Source organism: Microtus oregoni, unplaced genomic scaffold (assembly GCF_018167655.1).
Source record: "Microtus oregoni isolate MIOR12 unplaced genomic scaffold, Mior012 000000F_ref0000247, whole genome shotgun sequence".
Taxonomy (NCBI): domain Eukaryota; kingdom Metazoa; phylum Chordata; class Mammalia; order Rodentia; family Cricetidae; genus Microtus; species Microtus oregoni.
The window spans coordinates 2,266,667-2,291,335 of NW_024543059.1; the positions used below are offsets into that span (position 1 = coordinate 2,266,667).

Genomic DNA, 24,669 nt, shown 5'->3' on the forward strand with positions numbered 1-24,669 from the left:
GCTGAGGCAGGAGGATTGTGAGGTTGACCCACTGAGATCCTGTCTTCAAGTAAAAGGATCAGATTTAGGGGCTGTAGTTCGGTGAAAGAAGCTTTGGGTTCAGTTCCCTGTATTGCCGAAAAAAACAACCCAAATGAAAAGCACTTGCTGTGATGGCTCACATCTGTGAACCCAGCACTTGGGAGACCCAAGCAGGAGGATTGCTCGGAGTTTGAAGGCAGCCTGGATGGCTATACGGTGAGACCTTGTCTCAAAGACAAACAAGCAAACATAACAAGCAAGCTGTGCTAATTATCAACCCGCTGGTTCACTTGGTCTCCGTCTAGCCTTGCAATGTGCTTCTGTCCCCTAAACCCTTCTGATCATTTCCAGTTACGACACCTTGCCCCCCCCCCCGCCTCTTTCCTGTGTGTGACATCCTGTGACAGCCACATCTCTCTATCGCCACTGCCCAGACACACTTCCGTCCCCAGTCCCACCATCTGTCCTCATACACTAGCTGGGCTCTGCCTCCGATTGCTCCCTGGCCTGGGGAAGGTGTCTCGTAGGGGAGGTGGAGGGTCAGTGTAGGCTGAAGGCCTGGTGGGATTCGGGTGGAAGTGAGAGCCAGGCCTGTGGCTATGTGGCATACTGTGTGGTTAGATGGATTGAACCATGGCTTCCAGGAGCAGAGCCAGGCCGCTGTCTGGCAGGTGATTTGGGATTTGAGAGTTGCAGGTTCAGCCAGGTTGGGTCCTAGTGATGCTAAAGGAGAGGAGGATGCCCGGGGCATTTGGGAAGCAGAATTGACAGGACTTGGCAGGTGGATCAGAGAGAATGAAGAGAGGATGAGGCACCGGTGGCCCCAAGCTGGCCAGGAAACCAGTGACGGATGGACGGGTGCATCTTGGTGCTGCCCTGTCCCCTCTTCCGGAGTTACCTCCCTGTGTCTGTACCCCTCACTTCTCTCCCAACAGCCCCATGCAGCGCTCCCTCCTTCACAAACAAGCAAGCCTCCGGCTTGTTGCTCCTACTGTAGTCAAGGTGATTGCCACAGCAGTTGACATCAGCACTCCGGTCCCGAAGGAGCCTGTCACCCTCCAGCCTGCCTACGGCAAGGAGCAGAAAGGAGGCAGCTGGACACACACTCCGATCTGAGAACTGGGCGGGGCCAGAAAGGGCCGGTGGCCAAAGAGGAGAGGCTGGAAAGGGAGGCGGGCCTTCAGGGGGCCTCCTCTCTTGGCACCTGAGGCTCCAGCCCACTTGGTTCCCTGACGTCGGCGGGAGTGGTGGCAGTGGCAACAGCTGTAGCGCCTGGGCTATGGCAGAGGACGGGCCACCGAAGCAGCAGCTGGACATGCCTCTGGTTCTAGACCAGGACCTGACCAAGCAGATGCGGCTACGAGTCGAGAGCCTGAAACAGCGTGGGGAGAAGCGGCAGGATGGCGAGAAGCTGCTCCGGCCGGCCGAGTCTGTGTACCGTCTCGACTTCATCCAGCAACAGAAGCTGCAGTTTGACCGCTGGGATGTGGTCCTGGATAAGCCGGGCAAGGTCACCATCACGGGCACCTCGCAGAACTGGACGCCTGACCTCACCAACCTCATGACGCGCCAGCTGCTGGACCCTGCTGCCATCTTCTGGCGCAAGGAAGACTCCGACGTCATGGATTGGAATGAGGCTGATGCCCTGGAGTTTGGGGAGCGCCTGTCTGACCTGGCCAAAATCCGCAAGGTCATGTATTTCCTTATTACCTTTGGCGAGGGCGTGGAGCCCGCCAACCTCAAGGCCTCTGTGGTGTTCAACCAGCTCTGACGGCAGCCCTGGCGACCCTGCCTCTGGCCCACAATTCCCCCTTGCCTGAACCTCTTGCCACATGTCTATTTTGGGGACATTCTTCTAACATTCTCCTTCTGTGCTTGACTTGGCTAAAGGTCCCCTTTCCTGGTGCTAGTGCTGCAGCTCACAGGGCTGACCCATGGCTCCATAGTCTAGAAGCTGGACACTGCTACTGTAGACAATAGAGGCCTTTTGGGTTCATGTGGCCAGAATGATGGACTTCTTGGGCATCTGCCACCTCTGCTTCATTGTGGTGGACAGAGAGGGACTGAGAAACCAAAAGGCTAACCAAGAGATCCAAATAACCAACCATTGGATTTCCTACAGGGATGGAAGACTGAGACATGACAGGAACTGCCTTCTGGGGAACCTGTCAAGAAGGCATTTGCCTGACGGCTAAAGCTGGCATCAGGAGATGGATGCCCAGTGGCACTCTGGCAGCGGGAAGGTGCTTTTCCCAGTGTCAACACCAGCCTGCTGTGATCTTAAGGCCTTCCAGGCACTGGGCAGGATTACAGCAGGGCTTGGTCTGTCTGGCAGAGGGTGGCTGGCTTTGCAGGTCTCACCCGGGTTGCTGTGGAGAAGGGAAAGAGCTTGTAGAAGCTGACCCAGCTCTAACTACCCGCACATATGTATATGTTGAGAGATAGCCTGCTATATTTGTATGGATGTGTGCCCGAGGGCTAACACTAGTCAGGAATAAGGCTGACTTTAGCTTAGTTGTTGAGCAGTTGGCACTAGGTTCTGGGCTTGGTAGAGGTGACACTCTCTGCGTCCTCCTTGGTGCAGGGCTTCCTGAACTGGGAGACTAAGGCTCAAATGGGGAAGCAGAGAACTGAGCCAGAAACACTGATGTCCCCGATAGGACGGCTGTCCTTTGCAGGTCTCTGATCAGGAACACAGGTGCTGTGTCCTGCTGTAACTTCTCTGGGCGTTTACTGGGGGTTCTACCAGAGTGGAGGCACATGGGTAAGGCTTTGGGGCAGTTATGATGTCTGATGTCTGAAGTGGATTGAATGTCTCCAGATGTCTAATACTGGACTGGCTTCAGAAGCTATCCAGGTAAACCCACTCCCCAAACCGACAGGGAAACAGAGGCACGGATATCGGCAGACTCCGTCCTGCCCCAAGCCTCATTTCCTCCACCCTGTGCATGCTGAGAGAAGCCTCACCTGCCACCTGGCATCAGTCAGAGGTACTCTGCCTCAAGGCTGCCTCATCTGAGATGCCAATGCATGGAGATCTGAAGGTAGGACCCGTCCAGTGGGTGGACTACCAGGAGCGCAAGCTCCAGCTCAGGGTCGGGATTCTGGAGGCAGGAGATAGGCTGTGTTGCTGGCTCTGGTGGCTATTGCTTGCGGAAGCACCTGCTAGTGCCTTCTAGACGCTGCTGACTCTAGAGAGCCATACCTAGACAGGGGCCCACCTTTCTGACCTCTCCCTACAGCTCTCAAGACCCCCTTGGTTCACGCTGCCTGTCCCCCAATTCTGTCTCACCCCGTATTCCCTGTGGGGGCTTGAGTGTCTCTGCCGTGCTTGTCACATGTCCCCAATAAAGACTTCATGCCCTCACTTCTTCAGTGTGGTGTGCCTCTGTGATGTGGTTTGTATCTCTTGCTGCAAGCCCACATCAGAAGCATTCCCTCCCTGTGGGACCTTGCAGTTCTGAGGAACTCCATCCTGCCAACCTTCAGGATGATTGAGCGGTGAGGTCCCATGTCAGGACGGGGTTGCATCTGTCTCATCTGTCTTAGGTCTCCTGGCTGCCCTGCAGGGACCAACCCAGCCACTGGGGTATGAAAGAGCCAACAGAGGCTGTGCTTGGGAGTGGAATGGGTGAGACTGACACCGGTTTAGACTGGTCTTGGTCACTGCTTGGGTGTGTCCTCTAGGAGTCCCTGACCCTCTCCTGGGCTTGGCCTTCCAGGTTAGTCCCTGGTTTTAGGTCACCTCTTCAGAACTATGTCCTCTGACCCTGGCACTGGGATAGCTGGGGAAACCGGCATCTTAGAGCCCCACCTCATGGCTCAGCCCTCCTCATCTCCCGCGTCCACTCATTTTTGGATAGGGACAATTGATACCCATGGGAGGAGGCCTCCATCCTGAAACATGGAGGGGTGGACTGGGAATGGGATTCTGAGCCCTTGGACCTTTGATCCCGCAGCTGTGACCTCCTGTGATGGGCTTGGAAAATACGTTCTTCCACCTCTTTTGAGGACCCATGCGTATTAGGATGGCTTCCTACAGAGAGACGTGTCAGAGGGCTCTGTGGGTTGGCTTGCTAGCTTCAGAGCACTCCGGAATTCTCCCCTCAGCTTCTGTCACCTGGCTCCCATGTCTCATAGCGTCCAGAGGTGTTTCCCTATGCTCTCTCCCCCTGGTTCAGGAGCCTCTGTGTTCCCACGTGCCCCTCCCAAACTACCTCCTTCCATTTTATCCAGTCAGCCGTGAAGCTGGCCTCTGAGAAAGGCAAAGTCCAGGAGAAGAATCCAGCTTCCAGCCCCTGTGAACTGCAGTGGTCTGGCCCTGTCCCCAGGTGTACACACACGTGGATATAACCCATTCGCCACGAAAACCACTGAGAATCGTGGAACCAGAAGTCCTGCTGTTCTGAAGCCTCTGCCTGGCAGAGAGCCAGTGTCTGTAGCTCCAGGGCCCTGTTCTGCCTGCCAGTGATTGGCTCTGTGGCCCCAGGCAGCCTCTCTAGGTTGTTTTCTACCTGGTAGTCAGCAGTGCCTCCCTTACAGGTGCTGGAAGGTCACACGGAGAATGTCGGCGGAGCTAAGACCCCAGAAGTCACTTGTATGTCAATAGCTTCCTACAGACACTGTAGATTATCTTGGGAGAAGGGTTGGGAGAAGTTATTCACAGAACAAGAACTTAAGGTTCAGAGAGGTAAACAGCATTGCCTGCAACTGCACAGCCGGCCAATGTTGATGGCAGTAGGTGTTGGGGCGGGATCGGCAGGTGCCAGGCCAGGCTCTTGGCCCCAGAGAGTGGTAATGGACCGAGTTTTTTCTCATTATTATTAGGCTCAGATGTCTGACCATCACACTGTGCCTTAGAGAGTGGAGGACCAGAGTTCTCTTGCCCTGGCCCAAGCAGTGGTGCCCGTCCTGGGCACACAGGGATGGTTGGATGATACGTGACTGCCTGACCTCTCCAGTCTCTGGGTCTGAGGCCTGGGGAATCTGAAACCAGAAGCCGAGACTCGAGGAATACCACCGTGGAGGCGGGGGGCTGCTAGTGGAGCCACAGGGAATCCCCCTGGCGACCCCCACCCTGGCGTTTCACCAGGGTTGCTCAGAAGTGCCCTAAGGTAGCCCTTGGGATCTAAGGCGGACATCTGAGCGGCTCCTGCTTGTCTCCTGTTCTTCACACTCATTTTCACACTTGATCACACTACACTCAGGTCCTGGGCAGTGTCACCCTTCCTGGGCTCTTGACCCCTAAACGCAGTATAGACAGGTGCCGCTCAAGGGGAATTCTGGTCAGGCTCTTTAGTCTGAGACGTGCTTAGGAAACCCAACACCAGAGGGCGCTGTAGGGTGTTGCTCAGTGTGGCTCACACACACAGATGCATAGACACACAGACACACATGCACTTGAGGTGGGTAGTGTTGGAGGGTGTTTTGTTTTGTTTTGTTTTTGTTTTCAAGACAAGGTATCTCTGTGTAGTGCTGGCTGTCCTGGAACTCATGCTGGCCATGGACCTCGAACTCACAGAGATCTGCCTGCCTCTGTCTCCGTCTCCTGACTGCTGGGATTAAAGGCGTGCACCTCCACTGCCAAATACGTTGGAGGTTATTAATGACTCTGGGCGGGAGATTTTCTCAGGGACTGTCTGCCTCCCTGTCCCTAAGTTCTCAGACTGATGTGTCTGCAGATACCACAGCCCTCCACAGTGTACAAAGTTCCTCGAGGCCATCTGTTATCATAACAGCCCTGGAGGTGAGGGAAGGCAACTTGGAGGCCTTGCTGTGACCAGCATTCATATTGGTGCTGGGCCAGGCCCTGTACTGGGTGCTGGGAATCCGAGGAGGAACACGTTTGGCCGTAGCCCCATTAAGGAAATCCCTAGTTCTGGGGAGCCAGGAGGGGTTGCCCAGCTGCCAAGGGTTAGCCTCTCGGGGGTAAAGGAAGGAGGGTGCAGGTCGAGCCAGGCACACAGGATGTGCCTTGGGGCATCCTGAGATGTTGTGCAGTTGTAGTGGATTTTGGTGGAGCCTACAGAGAGGAGATGTTGGGGCAGGAGGTGAGGAGGTCAGCAGATTCCCAGGTCATGCCCTGGCGTCCCCAGTGGCATATAGGGACCACAGAGCATCCTTCAGAACAGCCGCCCTCGGTCTTACCACATCTTACACCTCTCACCTCCCCACATGAGTTCATCCGCAGATGCTGATGGGTACAAACCTAAAGGAGAAGGAATCGTATGAAAGATACGGAGTTATAGGGCTGGAGAGATGACTCGATGGTTAAGAGAGCTTGTTGCTCTTCCAGAGGACCTGAGTTCAGTTCCCAGCACCCACGTGGTGGCTCACAACCATCTGTACCTCCTGGCCTCTGCAGGCACCAGGCATGCAAGTACACAGAGACATACATACAGGCAACATACCCATACATGTTAACTTTTAAATATGTATAGTAAATATATTTACTCTTAAAGTAATCCAAACAATGTTTGGAATCCAAAATTCTAGATTTGATGTTTTTTTTGGTATTTATATATTTGTTTTACTTGTTGAGCATTTTAAATCTGAAAACCCCAAACCCGCAGATCCAAATTCCCAAATCTTCTGAACATCACGTCTGTGCTCAAAACATTTCAGATTTGGGGGTCTCGCTTTTTCGATTAGGGCTGCCTACCTTGAATCATTAAATACACAGAGCAGTCTCAAAGACAGACACTTGTCCGTTTGCTTAAAGAGAAAAGTCCTGCATAACCGTGGCTCAGTTGCCCGTGCTGCTTTTCATTTTCTCTTGCAATTTATTTGTTGAAGAAACTAGGTCATTTGTTATGTGGATTTCTCACTGGGTGGATTTTGCTGGCTGTGTCCTCACGGGGACGTTTGGCGTGTTCTCTGGCTCCTGCGCTTCTGTAAGCCGGGATTTGTCCCAGTGGCTTGGTAAGATTCACGCAGAAGACACATTTTGTCCTCCTCTCTCTCTCTCTCTCTCTCTCTCTCTCTCTCTCTCTCTCTCTCAAGTGACCATTGTATAATGGTTTTCAGACAGGGTTCCTTATATGAAGCCTGCTTAGAATGTGGCATGCAGCCATGTGGAAATTTCTGACTGTCTTTCCTCCACCTCGCAAATTCTGGGATGCCGGGCATGAGAAACCACAACGGGATTATTTTGTGCTGGGGATCCAACCCAGGCTTCCTACATGTTAGGCAAGCACTCGCCAGTGAGCCGCATTCGTAGCCCTTATTAGTCCCTTGAAACAGGGTCTAGCCCAGGCAGGCCTAGAATTCATCTTCCTGTCTCAAACTCCCCAATCTCTGCCCTACAGCTCAGTGCATCCATTAATTCTTCAATGGCTTCAGAATAAAAGGGACTGGATTTCATCCTTTCTTCCACACTATTGCCTGGGTTATGTTTTCAGACAGAGACCCCCTTCCCTTGCTGTGCAGAGAAAGGCAGGGTAATGCTTCGTTCTCTCTCTTTGTATTTCCCATCTTGAGAAGTAGGTCGCTTCGCTGCCCTTCTCCGGTAGTGGCTGTTCTGAGTCTATGACCTCATGAGCTTGAACACACTCACTGCTCAGGGCATGACAGTCCCTGCCTAAAGCTCAGGCCATCTATCTGTGGCAGCTTCCCGAGTCTTCTGGCCTAGATAGGGAGGCTGGGGACCTCCTTGACTGGTGATGTAGCCGGATGCCCAGCAGGCAACACAGAGACCAAGCAGCAAAAGCTACTGTGAACCCACCCTATGCCAATTCTAATGGCTGTGATGCAGGAGGGGAAACTGAGGCCACCAGGGATCCTGACTCTGGATCTCCGGCCTGGGAGTCTCATTATCTGCTTCTTGGACGACCGTGGGCTCAGGGCCAAACCCTGCAGTTGACTAATGATCCTCCCAGGTCCCCGCTTATCTCTCATGCCCTCTGAGGGCTCCTCCTCCTTCCATTGCTGTCCAGAGTACCCAGTGCAGAGTCTCAGGGGAGGAGGCGTGGCTCTCCGCCGTTGGGTACAATTCTGTATCCCTGGGCAGTTTCTCTGGACCTCAGCTTACCCATCTGTGCAGTGGGATGACCCCACCTTGCATAGGCCCCATTTTTTTTTTTTTGTATTCAGTGTTCTGTCTTTAGAGAAAGCTAGAGAGACAATGCAAGGGGTTAGGACAGAGGTGAAAGCTCACAGAATTGGGTGAAGGCAGAGGTAAAGAGGGAAAAGGAAGCAACTGGCAATACTGGACCATGCCTGGTTACAGACCTAGGCCCAGGTTGCTAAGCCCGTGTTGGAATCCTGCCTGTGGCAGTCTTGGCTAGCGACTTCCAGGGGCATCATCCTGCATAGCCTTGGGTGGGGGGGGGGGTGTAACATAGTAGACAGCCATGTGCCTGGCACCTCACAGGGCTCCTTCCAGAAGAGGGGAGGTAGTGCTGCGCCCGGAGTTGGCATCTTCATCTCCCTAGAGACAGCTCTCCTTTGTGTGTGTCCCCGTTGATAGTGTAAGTTGTGTAAACAACACATCCCAAAGGAGTGTGAGGGTGGAGGCTCCGACCAGCACAGCCTCTCGGTGAAGCTGCCGCTGTGTGCCAGCCAGCCTGTGTGTGTGGACGCTGCTGTCTGAACCAGGATGTCTTTCTCCTAGAAGGAACTGCCTGTGCTCTGAGTGGGGCTCAGCTGTACTTTGTTCACACACGGTGGAGTGAGCTGGTTGTCCTGCCGTGGAGGGCTGAGTGGTTCCCCTTTCTGCCTGCCGCCTGCTGTCAGAGGACCTCTGTTTGTCCTCTTGTCCTTGGGGACACCTCTGCCAGCTCCTATGACATCTCAGAGCTGTGGCCGGTGCCAGGGTACTCCCTATTCTCCCTCCCCTCCACACCATGGGCGCTTTTGTCCCTTCTTCTCCTGCCAGACTCAAAGCGTCTTGTGGGAATGTACTATGTCTGGGTCATCTTGGTCCTCAGTGTCTAGCACAGTCCAGGGCCCACCCAGGAGTTCATACAGCTAAATAACTCATCTGTCAGTACACAGGCCTGGGTTTGAATCCCAGCCTCAAACCCAGCTCTACCTGCCTCCAAAGACCATGAGCTTTTATTGTTGTTTTCCTGACCCTGCGACTCTGGATCAATGACTTGCCCCCTCCGAGCATTAATTTTCTCACCTGTCAAGCCGAGATAGAGCCATTTGGAAAAGTACACTGACCTAGTCTGTGTCAGGTCCAAGCCCTGGAGTTTGCAAGACTCTCTATAAATACTAGATACTAGAGTCCTAAGGGGTGTCTTGCGTTTATGCATGCAGTCAACATATGTGTAACACACGTGCACCTGGGCCAGGAGGATGTAAAGCAAGAAAATCGGAAGCTCTTCCCGCAGGGAAGCTCTGCCCATGGGAGCTCCGCCCACGAAGAAGCTCCACCCACGCGGAGCTCTGCCCACGGGTTGCTGACACCAGATTGTATCGGACCTTGAACAAGCACTACTGGGCACTTGCTGTAATAACCCAGTGAAAGTATGGATTTTAGGAACGTGCTTGGCCCAGAGGCTGAGGGATGGGGTCCTTGTCTGGCCTAGAGTTAAGGCGGACTTCCTGGACAACAAAATGGCCACTGAAGGAGGAACTGTGGGGAATGAGGGCAAGGAGCTAGCCTGGGAGCCCAGAGCAGGGCGGTAGGGTGGGAGACCCCTTAGGAGAGTGACATCATTTGTCCGTTTGCTGCTGAGTGAGAACCAGGGTGGTTGTGGGTGTCAATGCCGTTACAATGACTGGGAGTCAGAGATGGTGAGGGGGCAGGGTGGCGCTGGTGGGAAGGCAGGAGCTGAGAGGATCTGCTTAGGTGGAGAGGGAGACAGAGAGGAGTCTGGCATGGCTGCTGGTTTCCAGCTGAGGCTGCCTGGATGGCTAGGGTGGACGGAACAGTGTGAGGGAGGCTTGTGGCTAGAAGGGGCCCTAGTCTCTGACTGACAGATACAGAACCCAGGTCCCAAGACCAGAGTGCTGACAAGTCCCAGTGTCCATGCAGTGGTGGGCTGGAACCCAGCACTCCTGTTTCTTTGGGGTCATGCACTGCCTTTCTCTCAGGAGTCAGATGCCTCTCAATGTCTTCGTCTATCTCCCTAGGTCATCCCAGACTGGAAGGAGCAGGAATGGGACCCCGAGAAGCCTGATGCCTATGCCGGCATCTTCCATTTCCACTTCTGGCGCTTCGGGGAGTGGGTGGACGTGGTCATCGATGACAGGCTGCCCACAGTCAACAACCAGCTCATTTACTGCCACTCCAACTCCAGAAATGAGTTCTGGTGTGCCCTGGTGGAGAAGGCCTATGCCAAGTAGGTGTGGCCAGGCGGGGTGGCCAGGTGGGTTGACCAGGCGGAGCTGTCTGGGTGGGATGACCAGGTGGGTTGACCAGGCAGAGCTGTCTGGGTGGGATGACCAGGTGGGTTGACCAGGTGGAACTGTCTGGGTAGGATGACCAGGTAGGTTGACCAGATGGAGTTGTCTGGGTGGGTTGACCAGGTGGGACTGTGGGTAGGATGACCAGGTGGGTTAACCAGGTGGAGCTGTCTGGATGGGTTGACCAGGTGGGTTGACCAGGTGAGTTGACCAGATGGGTTAACCAGGTGGGTTGACCAGGTGGGTTGACCAGGTGAAGCTGTCTGGGTGGGTTGACCAGGTGGGTTGACCAGGTGGAGCTGTCTGGGTGGGTTGACCAGGTGGGACTGTCTGGGTAGGATGACCAGGTGGGTTAACCAGGTGGAGCTGTCTGGGTGGGTTGACCAGGTGGGTTGACCAGGTGAGTTGACCAGATGGGTTAACCAGGTGGGTTGACCAGGTGGGTTGACCAGGTGAAGCTGTCTGGGTGGGTTGACCAGGTGGGTTGACCAGGTGGATGGAGCTGTCTGAGCGGGATGACCAGACCAAGTCATCAAGCCAGTGTGGACTGTTGCTGGGCGTCCTGGGCCATTAGGATGCTCTGTCACAGAGAGGTGAGGGACTGGTGTCTACAACATGATCAGAGCCTCAGCCCAAGGACCCTACCTGCTAGGTCTGTTGGGGGGGAGTGGAGACCGAGACTATGAGAAGAGGAACTGGGAGCAGATGGGGCCCAGGCAGGCATCACGCAGTGTTGGGTGCAGGGTTGACACCCAGGGCTATGGCGGTAGATCTTACCCTGGGGCCTTTCCTGGTCTGGATGGCAGACCGTGGCCCAGATGCCTGTCCTCCTCTTGTAGGACCTGGCACAGAATGAGCAAGAGTGTGCTGAGGAGTGAGACATTTGGGGGCAGGAATGCCAGCTGGTTCTAGCCAGCATGGAAGGGGTCTCTCCCTGGGTTCTCTTCCCAGGCCTTTGGGGATGTGTGTGTGTGGGGTGGGGGGTGGCAGAAAGTGTGAGAGGAATCACAAGAGTCTGCATGGAAGAGAGAAAAGGGAAACCAAATTCAAAAGAAAAACCCCTGAGAATTTAACCCTAAGAAAGCAGAGCCAGCCCCTTGGTGGCCAGTGTGTTTTCACTGCCATTGGTGGGGCTGTGGTGGAAGGCCTCCTGCTGACTAAGCAAGTGCCCCACTGCTGAGCTACAGTTCCAGCTCTTAGTTTGGTTTTTTTAAATAAAGTTTTATTGATTATAAATGCACACACACGCACACACACACACACATATATATATATATACACACACCCACACATACACAGTACTTCTTGCTAAGCCACCAATTCATCGTCCAGTAACTACTACCCACAATGTTGTCACCATTACCTACATCCAAAATCTTCCACGCACACCCCAGCAGAAATTCTTCCCCATCAATCAGTAACTCCGTTTTCTCTCCCTGAAGCCTGCAGAACTCTGTTATTCCTGCCTGTGAACCTATCTCTCCTGGGCACCTTGTATACAGGAAATCCTGCTATATATGTTTCTCTGGGTCTGGCTTCTTTTACTCAGCATGATATATTTTTTTAAAGATTTATTTATTCATGTATTCTATGTGTACGGGTGCTCTATCTTCATGCACACCAGAGGGACTCTGATCCCCTTACAGATGGCTGTGAGCCACCACGTGGGTGCTGGGAACTGCACTCAGGTCCTCTGGAAGAGCAGTCACATGTTCTTAACCGCTGAGCCATCTCTCCAGCCCCCTAGTGTCATATTTCCAATGTCCGGCTAGGTTACCGTTTATTCCAGCACTTTCCGCTGGAGCTCTCAGTCATGCTTTGCCTGTCTGCAGACAGACAGTTGGGCAGCGCCCCCCTCTCGGCTGCTGTGAACGGTGCCACTGTGATCACGGGTGTTCAGGTGTCAAGTCTCTGCTTTGATCCTTTTCTAGTGTTTCTCAGCAGTGGAACTTCTGGGTCATGTGACATTCAACGGGCCTCACTATTTTATGTTTGCTTCTTTCTCTTTCTCTGTGTGTGTTGTACTTAGGCACATTTTGTGTGTGTGTGTGCATATTTGTACATGCGTGTGTAGATGTGTACACACACGTGTGTATATTCGTGTGTCTGTGTGTGGAGTCCTAAGGCTGGAAACATCCTGGCTTGCTCTTCCCCTTCACTCCTGAAGGCAGGATTTCTCAGTCAAACCGAGAGCTCACTGATGTGGCTAGTCTTGCTAGCCAGCTTGCTCTCGGGATCCCATCTCTGCCTGTCATGGCTGGAACTGAGGGTGGGCCCCCATGCCCGCTTGGGTTTACTCGGGTTTTGGGGATTTGAACTCTAGCCCTGACATTTTCCTGACAATTGCTTTAACCGGTGAACCCCCCACCCCAGTCCTTCTTCACTTTTTAAGTTGTGAAACGAGCATATGCCTTTTTGAGCAAATCCAAAAAGTATTGGACAGAGAAGGCCACACCCCTTCCTGCCTCAGGCATCTGGGCCTTCAGCTACCTCTTTTAGTCTGTGCACCCCGTTTCCTCTATCAAGGGCATCTTTCGGTATCATTTTGTTGTTGTGAGACAGGCTATCAGGCAGGCTTTCCCCAGACTCACTGGGTAGCAGAAGCTGGCTTTGAACTATTAGCCCCGGTGCTGAGGCTACAGGCCGGTGCTACCAGGCCAGCTTCTTTTTTTTTTGTTTGTTTGTTTTGTTTTGTTTTTCGAAACAGAGTTTCTCTGTGGCTTTGGAGCCTGTCCTGGAACTAGCTCTTGTAGACCAGGCTGGCCTCGAACTCACAGAGATCCGCCTGCCTCTGCCTCCCGAGTGCTGGGATTAAAGGCGTGTGCCACCACTGCCCGGCCAGGCCAGCTTCTTTTAACGTCTCTGATGCATTTTTGTTCACAGGCATCCTTACAAAGCGTGGCACTGTTTTGTGTGTCTGTCTTTACCGTGCTGTGTTATCTCTCTGTTACTCATGCTCAGAGTCACTGTGTCATTACAGAGTAGATTCTTAATATCTTTTTAAAGTTCCCTGAGGGAAACTGGTTACAGATCTCCCAATTCTGCACACAGTTATTTCATCTCTCCAGGCCAGAAGCTACTTTATGGAATTATTGCTTACCTCTCAAAACATAACTGGAATTCAGTGTTCCTGCATTTTCAGGCATAACAAGCAAACACTAGCATTTCTCTCTACCCGACAGGTTCTTTTCCAACACTTTTTAGAATGTTCCAGAGCATAGATACAGCATTTGTTGTTGTTTTTTTTTTTTTTAAGGACTATTCTTGGTTGTCCACTTTTTTCAAAAAAAAAAAATATTTATTATATATACAGTGGTCTGCCTGCATGTACACCTGCAGGCCAGAAGAGGGCACCAGATCTCATAGATGGTTGTGAGCCACCATGTGGTTTCTGGGACTTGAACTCAGGACCTCTGGAAGAACAGTCAATGCTCTTAACCTCTGAGCCATCTCTCCAGCCCCAGCATTTGATTTTAAAACCAATTCCTTATAGTTTTACATTGTTATCATTATGAATTATATAACTTATGCAGAATTGTTGGAAATCCAAGTCCTACAGTGGTGGCTGGCTCAGCCTGACAGCTCGAGACTGGGAGTCTGTCTAGACCTGAGCCCCATCGTTGGCCATGCTGTGGCTTGCTGTGAGACCGTAGCAGTTGGCTTGATTTCTGAGCTTCAACTGGGAACCCCCGGCCTGTCGTTCCCCAGGCTGGCAGGCTGTTACCAGGCCCTGGACGGCGGCAACACGGCAGATGCATTAGTAGATTTCACGGGCGGTGTTTCCGAACCCATCGACCTGACCGAGGGGGACTTTGCCAACGACGAGGCCAAGAGGAATCAGCTCTTTGAACGGGTGTTGAAGGTGCACAGCAGAGGCGGCCTCATCAGTGCCTCCATCAAGGTAGGAGCGCAGAGTACACCCGAGTGGGGCCGAGCCTGGACCCAGGCATCACACCGACCCTTGACCCCATGGCTGACATTCTTGGAGAGCACAGCTCCCCTTCCGTGGTGCTGAGCAGCGATGCAAGTCCAGCCTTAACCCCCTGCACTATGCAATGCTCCTAACACCCTTTAGACTCCCTCAGACTTCTTTGGGTGCTTGTGTCCCTGCCTCCGAGGCACATTGTCAAGGCAAATGGTGTCAAAGCTAAGGGCAGCTGGAAGGGGGCAGCAAGGCCCTAGGGCAGGTAGCCTGAAGCCGGTCTCCAAGGGTCCTGTGCTCGGTCACTGCTGGGAGATAGGTGGGTGCATTGGAGTCAGGGTTTGAAACCATGGTACCATGAACCTGGCCCGCTGGCTCTCTAGATACATGGAGCCCTGGTTTGCGGTATCTGCTGAGTTCCCTGGAGTAAATACTGCTATCAAGGTCAGTTTCCTATTGCCCATGCTTTCACAAGCAGCTCTTAAAATTTCTGAGTGTTACCACCAGGCATGGTCCCGCACATCTGTAATCCCAGTACTTGGGACCTGGGAGGTAGAGGCAGGAGAATTGCTCCAAGTTCAAAGTCAGCTAAATCCGCAAAGAGAATTCTAGGCCACTCGGGCCTATGCATTGAGACTTGAAAAATTCTAAATATATAGCAGTTGGCTTCACTGGGGCAAGTTGGCACCAACATACTCTGGGATGGCTTCTGCAGGTGGTTGGTCCCCTGGGGTTCTGACCCTTAGCAAGGTCAGTTCTGTGTCTGTTCAGCTGCAGTTCCCACCCCTACCTGAAGGGGGCGTTGTGGCTCCTTAGCTTGGATTCCAGTGTGACCCTCCTGTCTGAGATCCTTTGTCCTCCTGCAGGCTGTGACAGCAGCTGACATGGAAGCCCGCCTGGCATGTGGCCTGGTGAAGGGCCACGCGTATGCCGTCACCGATGTACGCAAGGTGCGCCTGGGCCATGGCCTGCTGGCCTTCTTCAAGTCAGAGAAGCTGGATATGATCCGCCTGAGGAACCCCTGGGGCGAGCGGGAGTGGAATGGTCCCTGGAGCGACACGTGAGGCCTGGGGTTGGGGTGGGTACAGGCACAGAGGCCAGGACGAAATGTGACACTGGACTGGCTGGGTCTTGTGGGGTCTGGGGCAGACGGCCTGAGGAAAAGACAGGACACTTGCTTTCCAGTGTGTGTGTGTGTGTGTGTGTGTGTGTGTGTGTGTGTGTGTAGTGTCTGGGGGTGGGGTCATCAAGGACAGTGGCCTGGAGAAGGTGAGCTGACCTTGACCTGTGGGGACGCAGAGGCCAGTGTGACGCAGACAAGAGTGGGGAGGGAGGCCACTAGCTCCCCAAATGCTCTGTACTTGGCCAGTGGTCCCGAGGGGTCGGAGTCCCTCCTCCCAAATTTTCTCCTTGGCTTGGTAGCCCTGGCAGGAAGACAGATCACAGTCTCCAGTGGGAGGGGATGGAGGCTTTTTGGAACTGGGTCGGACGTGACTTTCAGCTTCCCTAACCACGATGCTTGGTCCGCTTGGTCCGACGCTGTGTCCTGGGGAGGTGGCCCTGGCAGGCCACTCCTCTTAACCTGTTTCCTGATGCTCACATCCCAGCTCGGAGGAATGGAAGAAAGTGAGCAAGGGTGAGCGGGAGAAGATGGGCGTGACCGTGCAAGATGACGGCGAGTTTTGGTGAGCGTTCTCTCGTCCCGAGTTTGGGCTGATGGGGACCCATGTGACAGGCGGTCAGAAGCCGGGGCTCCGTCATCATCAGTTTGTCTGTGGCCACCTCTCCAACCTGTTCACCCCTCTGTAAGACGGATCCTCGTACCCCGTGTCCTCTCTGCACACCTGAGGGACACTGGAACTCTTCCCACTCCCAGGCTAGTCCTAGCAAGCAAGCCACAGGGCCAACAGACGGTCACCTCAGGACAACCATCTCCATCCAACTTCCTGTCTCTGTGCCCAGCCTTTGTCTCCCTGTGTCTACCCTGCATCCATCCCAGGTCCACCCCCCGCCCCCCATCCAATCGTCTGTATCTATTCCCTTCCTCTTTCCCCTGCATCCATTCCTCTGTGCCCATCTCTGTGGTCCGTCATTCCCTGTGTCTGTCTCACATTCCCTGCACCCATTTGCTAAAATCATCCGCTAAATCTGTCCATCTGAACCCAACACCCTGTACCCATCCCTCACATCCACTCTCTCCATCCATCCTATTTATGTACACACTGTTGTCAACACGTAAAATGCCCTCACAGCCAGCCCGCCAGCTGCTCTTTGTGTTGGTAACAATGTTGCACCCTTTAATTTTGCTCAATCCCCTGCCGGCCCTGTGAGACAGGCAACTGTTGCTAGGCTCATCCCCGTTTTACAAATGAGGAAATTGAGGCCTGAGAGAGATTTGGGGTTTTGGTAGTATTGTGTCTAACTTGCTTCTGTGGAGCTGTGGTTAAGGGCATTGTGGGGCTCACCCAGCTCCATGCCTTTCTGCACACAGGATGACCTTCGAGGACGTGTGCCGGTACTTTACCGACATCATTAAGTGCCGCCTACTTAACACATCCTACCTGAGCATCCATAAGACGTGGGAGGAGGCCCGGCTGCATGGCGCCTGGACGAGGCATGAGGACCCGCAGCAGAACCGCAGCGGAGGCTGCATCAACCATAAGGACACTTTCTTCCAGAACCCTCAGGTGGGCATGTGCAAGGACCACCCCATCCCACCCTGCAGCAGCTGTGAGACCTGACCCCTGCCCTGCCAGGGGCCCTTGCATCCCTCAGGAATGACCCAGACTGTCTCTGGGCCTCGTTATGACTGTGCAGTGAGGGCCCAGTGGACACCGTCTGGGGTCATGACGTCCCAATCTTACTGTCTGCACTGCGTGTGGTCACAATGAGGACACTGGCTCTCGGGGACTTGGCTGTTCCCAGGAAATGTCGCCAGGTTGTGCCCGCCATGGGGAGTCTCCCCAGCAGCTTCTTCGGCCAGTCGGAGCCCGTGTGCTTAGTCCTTAGACTCAGGGTGTCCTTACTGAGCGCCAAGAGTGTGCTAGGCTCTGAGGTGAGCACTTACCACCATTGAGTTCTCCCAGTCTTCGGGTGGGGCAGTCACTGTATGAGTTAATAGGTTCCTCTCCCAGATTGGGGGCTGATTTGGAGAGCTGATGGGGGTAGCCCAAGCTCATGCCACCAACATGGCTTGGGCTTAGCCCCAGAGTCCAGGCTCTTGGGAGCACGGGAGGTTGACCCCGGCCCCACCATGGGTCTTTTCATGGCCACACCCGCAGTACATATTTGAAGTCAAGAAGCCAGAAGATGAAGTTCTGATCTGCATTCAGCAGCGGCCCAAGCGGTCAACTCGCCGAGAGGGCAAAGGCGAGAACCTGGCCATCGGCTTCGACATCTATAAGGTGAGACCCGCAGCCAGCGGGACTTGTGGTGAGGGATGCCGGGTGTTGTGTGCCTGCTGGGCTTGTTGGCACTGCTGGCCCTGCTGCCCCCTTAGGGCTGAGCTTTTCCTCTCCTGCAGCCTCTTTGGGGTTGGAAGCTTTGCAACCTCTTGGGCTGCCAAGTAGGCGACCTTGTGCAGAGATAGGTAGACTTGGCTCTGACCACTCCCCTGGCTTATTGTCCTTCACATTTGATGCTTAGTATGGGGGACAATTGGCATGACAGGTCCCCACACATGTGCCAGCTCTTGAGAACCTACTGAACCCACACAGGTGTGAGATACTGGTGCATGTGTGGTCTCCAGCCTTTAGTGGTGATGACAAGGCTGTTTACCCACCCCTTGTGCTGGCTTATGCGTAGTGTGTTGACGTGTTGTGACACTTGGTGTCATGTCATGGCTTGTACCAATTTGACTGTAGCATAGAAGGTTGTATGGGATCCATGATTGTCTAGCATGTGCTGGTGTCATTTCATGGATTTGGGCTGGAAGTTAGGCACGTCTTGGTAAGTAGGCCTCCCAAACTACAAAGATAAATTCTGAGACTCCCTGTGGGTGTGCCAAACTGCAGATAGCACCACACCACGGCCACAGGGAAGACAGCTCATGAGCGGCTAATCTGTAGGTCCAGAACACAGTACAGATGCCTTGGCCAGACAAGGGGCTCATGTCCTGGATTGAGGAAAGTGAAACGCTGCAGGATTTCAGCACTTCTGAAACCGAAACTGTATAAATTATCTCTGCGTTTTCCTTTTGCTGTTTCCAGAGCATGGTTGACTGTAGGTAACTGAAATCGTGGAACTGTGGATACGCAGGGGTGGGGGTTGGGGACAACAGCATTTGATTCCTTTGTGACAGAACTGCAGGGTCAGGCTGGGTGTGGTGGCACATGCCTGTAATCCCAGCACTTAGGCAGAGGTAGGAGGAGCAGGAGCCCCAGGACAATCTTAATGACAAAGTGAATTGAAGAGACTTTGTCTCAAAAGCATAAAAAACAAAACAAGAGAAGTCTAAGGCCTGCAACCTGGTGACACTGCCAGTAGATTATCCTTGCTGTGAAGAGAACGTTCCACTCCAGTGGTCATCGCCACCCAATCCAGTCACCCTTCCGTGGGGGCCAGCAGAGCGTCAGTTCACCGGTGTGAAGCAAGAAGAAATTCCAGTTCAGCACAACTCAGTAGCGGGTGCTGCTTCAAACTCTGAGAGTCTGACAGCGGGTGGTTGATTTCAGACGTACGTGAGCACAGCGCAATCTGGGGAAAAGTTTCCTGGTGGCAATTAACTCAACCCTGTGTGCACAATAAAGGTTTACGCATGACTGCTGTGACATCTTCCATAAAGACAGGCTCTATAGATTGGCTACAGGTGACATCTTAAGTCTGTGGGAGGGCTTGGTGTGGTCTCGGTCATACAGGTGGTACAGAGGTCACCAGGCTGTAACTGTCTCCACTCCCAGCCTCCTGGGTGGAGGACAGGTTATACGTTCCTCCCTTTGAAGAGATAACCCTGCGTGCGTGACATTACTGGTTTCCCTGGTGTTTATCTGTGAGCACAAGGACCTCTGTGCTTCTTCACCCTGCTCCTCTGCCCTAGCCAAACACTGAACTGATTTTGTCTTCATAGATTCTCTAATTCTGGACATTTCCAATCCATGTATCCTACTGATCCTTTCATGGTGGCCAGCGGGAGGTGGGATAGACTCGTGTGTGGCCCATCTCCTCCTGTCTCCACACAGGTGGAAGAGAACCGCCAGTACCGTATGCACAGCCTGCAGCACAAGGCCGCCAGCTCCATCTACATCAACTCGCGTAGCGTCTTCTTGCGGACGGAGCAGCCCGAGGGACGCTACGTCATCATCCCCACCACCTTCGAGCCGGGCCACACTGGCGAGTTCCTGCTCCGAGTCTTCACAGACGTTCCCTCCAACTGCCGGTGCGCGGGGACCAGAGCTGGTGGAATCTGCAGCCCTAGCCTGTTTGTGTCCGCTCAAGGCTTGGTACCCAGGATTCGGCATCCTCAGAGATAGGCATCCCTTGCCTCTCTCCTCCCCTGTTTGCCTGCCCGGCTTCTCTTGGTCTTCTCTGGGAGCAGCGACTCAGTTTATAAAGTTGCTTTCGCTTATTTTGCTTATCTTCTCACACCCCAAATGGGAGGCCTAACCACTCCATCTCATAGATGAAAGTAGGGACCAACTCTAGAAAGAGGGTCTGACACCCTCAGACCCTGTCTGTCTGTGTTAGTATGGGTGGAGTCACCCACCCAGCTGGATTGTCACCCCTGTCCCCCGTCCCATGGAGACTGGCTTTGGGGGGCAATGGGGGCTGCTAAACCCATTTTGAGGATGCAGAATAATATCTATAATGCCCAGCAGAGGATGTGGCATGCAGGAAGTGCTCAGTGCCCTGTGGTCCATGAGGAGGATGGGACCCTGCTGGGGTGGGGTACAGCGGGGACAGAGAGGCTGGAAGCCCGTGGCAGTGGATGGTTGGGTCTACCATGAGGTTTGGCTTAGGATTAAGTGAATGTCTGCAGTAAGTACTGCTCCTGACTTTGAACCCGTCTTCTTATCTTCCTGCTATCTGCTCCCCCGCCTCACCCTGTATCAGGGAGCTGCGCCTGGATGAGCCCCCTCGTACCTGTTGGAGCTCCCTGTGTGGCTACCCTCAGCAAGTGACCCAGGTCCATGTCCTAGGGGCTGCTGGCCTCAAGGATTCCCCGACAGGTGAGCTCATCCGGAGATTACCTCAGGCCCTGCCTCCTTCCACACAGACCCCAGCCTCCTGAGACCCCAGCACCTATAGAACTCACTCTGCAGGCCCAGCCATCCAGGAGATGATGTGAGCTTCCAGAGAGGCCCACCTCCTCCTTCCTCAGATAGCACTGGGGGTTCAGGAAGGCTTCCTGGGGAGCAGACCTTTCTCTAGGCCAAGGTGTAAAATCTGTGTGTAAGAAGGAGTGGCCAGGACTGCAGGCCAGAGGCCACCTCCACGCCTCCCTCCGCCTGGCCATAGAAGGTAGAGGACTCCTGTCTGGAAAGTGGATCAGGCTCCTGTCTCCCTTCCCCGTTGTGACTAAGACCAGATTAGCTGGTCCCCTCCCAGACATCCATCCCGTTGGGCTCTGCCCAGCTCTGTCCTCAGCCCAGCTCCTCATCTTTTCTCCAGGGGCAAACTCATACGTGATCATTAAGTGTGAGGGTGAGAAGGTCCGCTCGGCCGTGCAGAGAGGGACCTCGACCCCGGAATACAATGTGAAAGGCGTCTTCTATCGCAAGAAGCTGGCTCAGCCCATCACCGTGCAGGTAAGGTCCATCCTGTTCCCTCCCGCGGTCTTCTCCCGCCCGCTCCCAATCTCCACCCCCAGCCAGTCTGGGTCTGAGAGGCAGCAAGGCTGGTCTCCCAGCTAGAGTCAGTGGTCCAAGCCTTGGCCACTATTCCTCAGCGCTCCCACCAAGTGTCACTTGGGAAAGTAATACTGAGATCACGTGTGACTTGTGGCTATTTCCAAAGAGGCCTGAGGAGGGAATCCAAATGCTAGTGTCCTTGGGCTCAGCTCCTTTCTCTCAGGACGCCTTCGGTCCCCCAAGCCCAGAGCAGCCTCTCTCTGGGCGAGAAACCATCTGTAAACAAATGTGTAGCATCCCAGGGGAGCTGCTAGATTTTCCAAGTGTTCTTAACGGTGGATCCCAATGGGGCAAATCATAGCCTTGTAGATACCGAAACTGGAAAGGACCCTGAGGGGCAGGTGATTCAACCTGAATCTTAAAAATGAGGTGTTGGGTGTGGCTACGCACATCTTTAATCCCAGCACTCAGGAGACAGAGACAGACAGAACTCGGTGAGTTTGGGGCTAGCCTGGTCTACATAGCAAGTTCCAGGCTAGCCAGGATTACACAGTGAAACCGTGTCTCAAACAAACAAAGGAAAAAGGGGCTGGGAGCAGAACTAGGTCAAGTCTGAGTTTACCCCCTCAGTTCAAGCTAGTGGCGAGAGTTTAGGCTTTCTACATGGTAGAGAGCTTTGATGGGAGCTGAGGGTCTACAAGAAGGCATCAATCCCTCAATCCAGGACAATTGAGGAAAGAGGCTTCTAGGCCCTGCCCTCACACCCTGCCTGCCACAGGCTACACCCCTGGTCTTGGACACACCCCTCCCCCACCATCTCCCCTTAGATCTGGAACCACCGAGTTCTGAAGGATGAATTCCTGGGCCAGGTGTGCCTGAAGACGGACCCGGAAGACCTGCAGGCCCTCCACACCCTCCACCTCCAGGACCGCAGTCGCCGGCAGCCCAGCGACTTGCCCGGCACCGTGGCTGTGCACGTCCTCAGCAGCGCCTCCCTCACAGCCGTGTGACACCGGCCCGCTTGCCCGGCCACGCTAGTTCTCACCAGTCCTTGCATGTCCGCACCTGGCCTGGGACCAGCCCGGGAACCAGACACGGGGGGCCCTTTCCCCACTCCTCCACTGACCAACTGCGTGACCTGAGGAGAGCCCTGCCCCTCTCCGAGCCTCAGTGTTTGGAGGACATCTTCTTGCCTAAGATTTCAAGTAGTTCTCTCTACCCAGGGGGCTCTGCTGCTAAGGGGCCATCTGTCGAAAATGTTTCCCCAGGCCCTGTCTGCCGAGGAGTGCCAAGATGTCACTTGTTTACACACAAACTGCCATGTCCCGAGCCCCGCCCCTCCTCGCCCGCCCCCCCCCCCCCCCCGTTTTCTAGCTTCCCTTCCAGGTCTTTACTCTATAGCAGCGTAAGGTAACCTTAATCTTCTTATCTTCCTGCCAACTTTCACAGTGGTGAGATTATAGGCATGTACCACTACACCAGTTTATATGGTGCTGGGTCTCGAACCTAAGGTTTGGTGTATGCTAGGCAGGCACTCTATCAACTGAGCTACATCTCTGGTCCCATTACACCTCTTTTTATAAGCTGTTTTGAAGGAGCCCTTAGTGGGCATCAGCCGGGACGTATGCAGGAGGCATTGGCTCCTTGTCTAATACCCTGTCCCATTTAGCTACTCAACATAGATTTGCCCAATTAGCCCAAAGAGCCACCCTAGGCTTCCCTATCTTCAGGTCTTCTCAGAGGTAGACACCCCCTGACTTCACCCCCATCTCTTACAGAGCTGTGGCCACACCCCTGAGAAAGTGTTATTCCCCAGCCTCTGCCTGTGATGTTGGAAAGAGTGGCTTGGGTCAGGCAGGTGGATGGAGGACTCTGGGAGACCCTAGGGGGACACACACTGCCTCTGTTGAAGGACCTGGGGGTTTTCTCAGAGGAAAGGGCTCCAGGAGCCAGGGTGGATGGTGCCAGGCCTTCAGGGTGATGTCATCTGTTGGGTGTTACAGGCAGGGACTCGCCTGTCCTGTCCAGAGACCTCTGTACCAGCATCCCCCAGACAGCAAGGAGGCCACCATGCTCTTGCTGTGTGAACCACCAATATCCCTTTCAGTCATCAACGTTTCATAGTCTCAGCACCTAGAAAAACAAAACTCGGTGTAAAGGGAAGTCTACCCCTACCCGCTGTTCTTTCTAAAACTCATTTTGTTGGTCCTCGGCTTTTATTTTGACATTGAGTGTGAAAAGTCACGGGTGAAGTGGGACCTGTGCAGAGGAGTCCCGGAGGAAGATGGAGAAGAGCGTGCTGGTTCCTGGGCATCCTCAGGCTGGTCCAGAGTGCCTTTCTGAGAGGGCTCTTGTTCAGACTGGTGCTGTGGCTCACAGGGTCTCTTCTGTGCCCTCCTTGGGCTTCCAGACCAGGCTTAGAAGATTAGGTCAACAGCAGCAATCCCTTTTGGGAGTGTGACTTTCTGTCTCTGGTCCCTAGTATGTGATCCTCTTCCCGGCTGGAAGGGCTGGATTCTGACTGCCATCTTGTTCCTCCATAGCTCTGCTCTTAGCCTGAGACGCAGGCCATGGGAAGGGCTAGGCAGCGAAATAAAGATCAGAGAATTCCTCCTGCACATTTGGGGCTTCCCTTCAAAGACCTGGGCCTGGATTGTGCATGCCACCACGAGCAAGCACTTAAACCTCCTGTGCCTCAATTCCTCCCTCTGCAGCGTGAGGCCCGTGACTCCTTTCGTGGGGACTCTTACAAGAGTAAGAGCGAGGTCACACCACTTCCGCACTATTGCGTGACTCTGTATCGTACGCTCCACATGTTCAAATAACCACTTCTCACTGGCTACTGCAGACAAAGACTGCCATCAGGAATGGAGGAGGAAGCACCTGCTATGCCGTCTTGGGTCTTAGGGCCCGGCATGTGGGTCTTAGCTCAGCCATATCCCTCCGAGGCACAGGGCAAACCAGAATCAAGAAGCAAACTTGTTTAAGCTTCTCCTGGTGATGAGCCACTGCCTGCCGCCTCCAGCAGAACCAGAACCGGGCCAGAAGCCCTGCTCTTGCTTCCTCCCTCTCTGGCTAGGCCAGGCTGGCTCCTGGCTGTGCAGGGACCTCTGGTCCCCAGGAAGCCGTGAGGACTGGACGGGGTGAGGACAGTGTCGAGCAGGGAGAGCAGTGGCTTTGTCACCCTGTGCACCCGGGAGGCTCCAGTGTGCCTGTTGCAGGTGCTCAACCCTGCAGCCCACACTACAGGGACCACCAGGACCTGGCCTTCCTTCCTCCAGGTCACCGCCCCCTGGGGTCAAGGGCATGTTATCTTCTCAGAATAAATATTGACTGCCACTCTTGAAAGACCTTCCTGTTGTCTGTCTGCTTCGTCTATCCACAGCGAGGGAAGGGACGTTGAGTAGCTGACCTCGGGTCAGAGGGATAAGCAAGGAAGGACTTGGGAGTCCCAGGTGAGGCTGGCCTTGCTGCCTGCCTGTTGAGCTCTGTGGCATCCTTCAGGTTCCCTCCTGTAAATCTGTGGGACTGGTTTTGCTGAGCCCTGCCCATCCCAGGCCCTGAGGAACCCTTCCAGCAATTTGGGAA

At 54.0% G+C, this 24,669-nt stretch overlaps 2 protein-coding genes across 3 annotated transcripts in view; both read left to right on the forward strand.

Moving 5' to 3' along the window:
* LOC121451010 (calpain-5) overlaps positions 1-24,427 on the forward strand; it is a 55,166-nt gene extending 30,739 nt beyond the window's left edge. For both annotated transcript variants that reach the window (XM_041656461.1, XM_041656470.1), the window contains exons 4-13: positions 10,102-10,310; positions 14,083-14,275; positions 15,163-15,356; positions 15,904-15,981; positions 16,788-16,983; positions 17,578-17,700; positions 19,474-19,670; positions 20,345-20,460; positions 20,903-21,039; positions 21,909-24,427. In XM_041656461.1, coding sequence (XP_041512395.1) covers positions 10,102-10,310; positions 14,083-14,275; positions 15,163-15,356; positions 15,904-15,981; positions 16,788-16,983; positions 17,578-17,700; positions 19,474-19,670; positions 20,345-20,460; positions 20,903-21,039; positions 21,909-22,091 — 1,626 coding nt within the window. In that variant the 3' untranslated portion in view covers positions 22,092-24,427. The remainder of the gene's footprint in view (positions 1-10,101; positions 10,311-14,082; positions 14,276-15,162; positions 15,357-15,903; positions 15,982-16,787; positions 16,984-17,577; positions 17,701-19,473; positions 19,671-20,344; positions 20,461-20,902; positions 21,040-21,908) is intronic.
* LOC121451023 (olfactory marker protein) lies at positions 1,117-3,370 on the forward strand. Its single transcript, XM_041656482.1, has one exon. It carries the CDS (start codon positions 1,301-1,303, stop codon positions 1,790-1,792), a length of 492 nt encoding a protein of 163 aa, XP_041512416.1. The 5' UTR covers positions 1,117-1,300; the 3' UTR covers positions 1,793-3,370.
* Positions 24,428-24,669: the final 242 nt, after the last annotated feature.

What these genes read in the sequence shown, in the direction of transcription:
- LOC121451023 (XM_041656482.1), top strand. Translation starts at nt 1,301, where the DNA reads ATGGCAGAGGACGGGCCACCGAAGCAGCAGCTGGACATGCCTCTGGTT.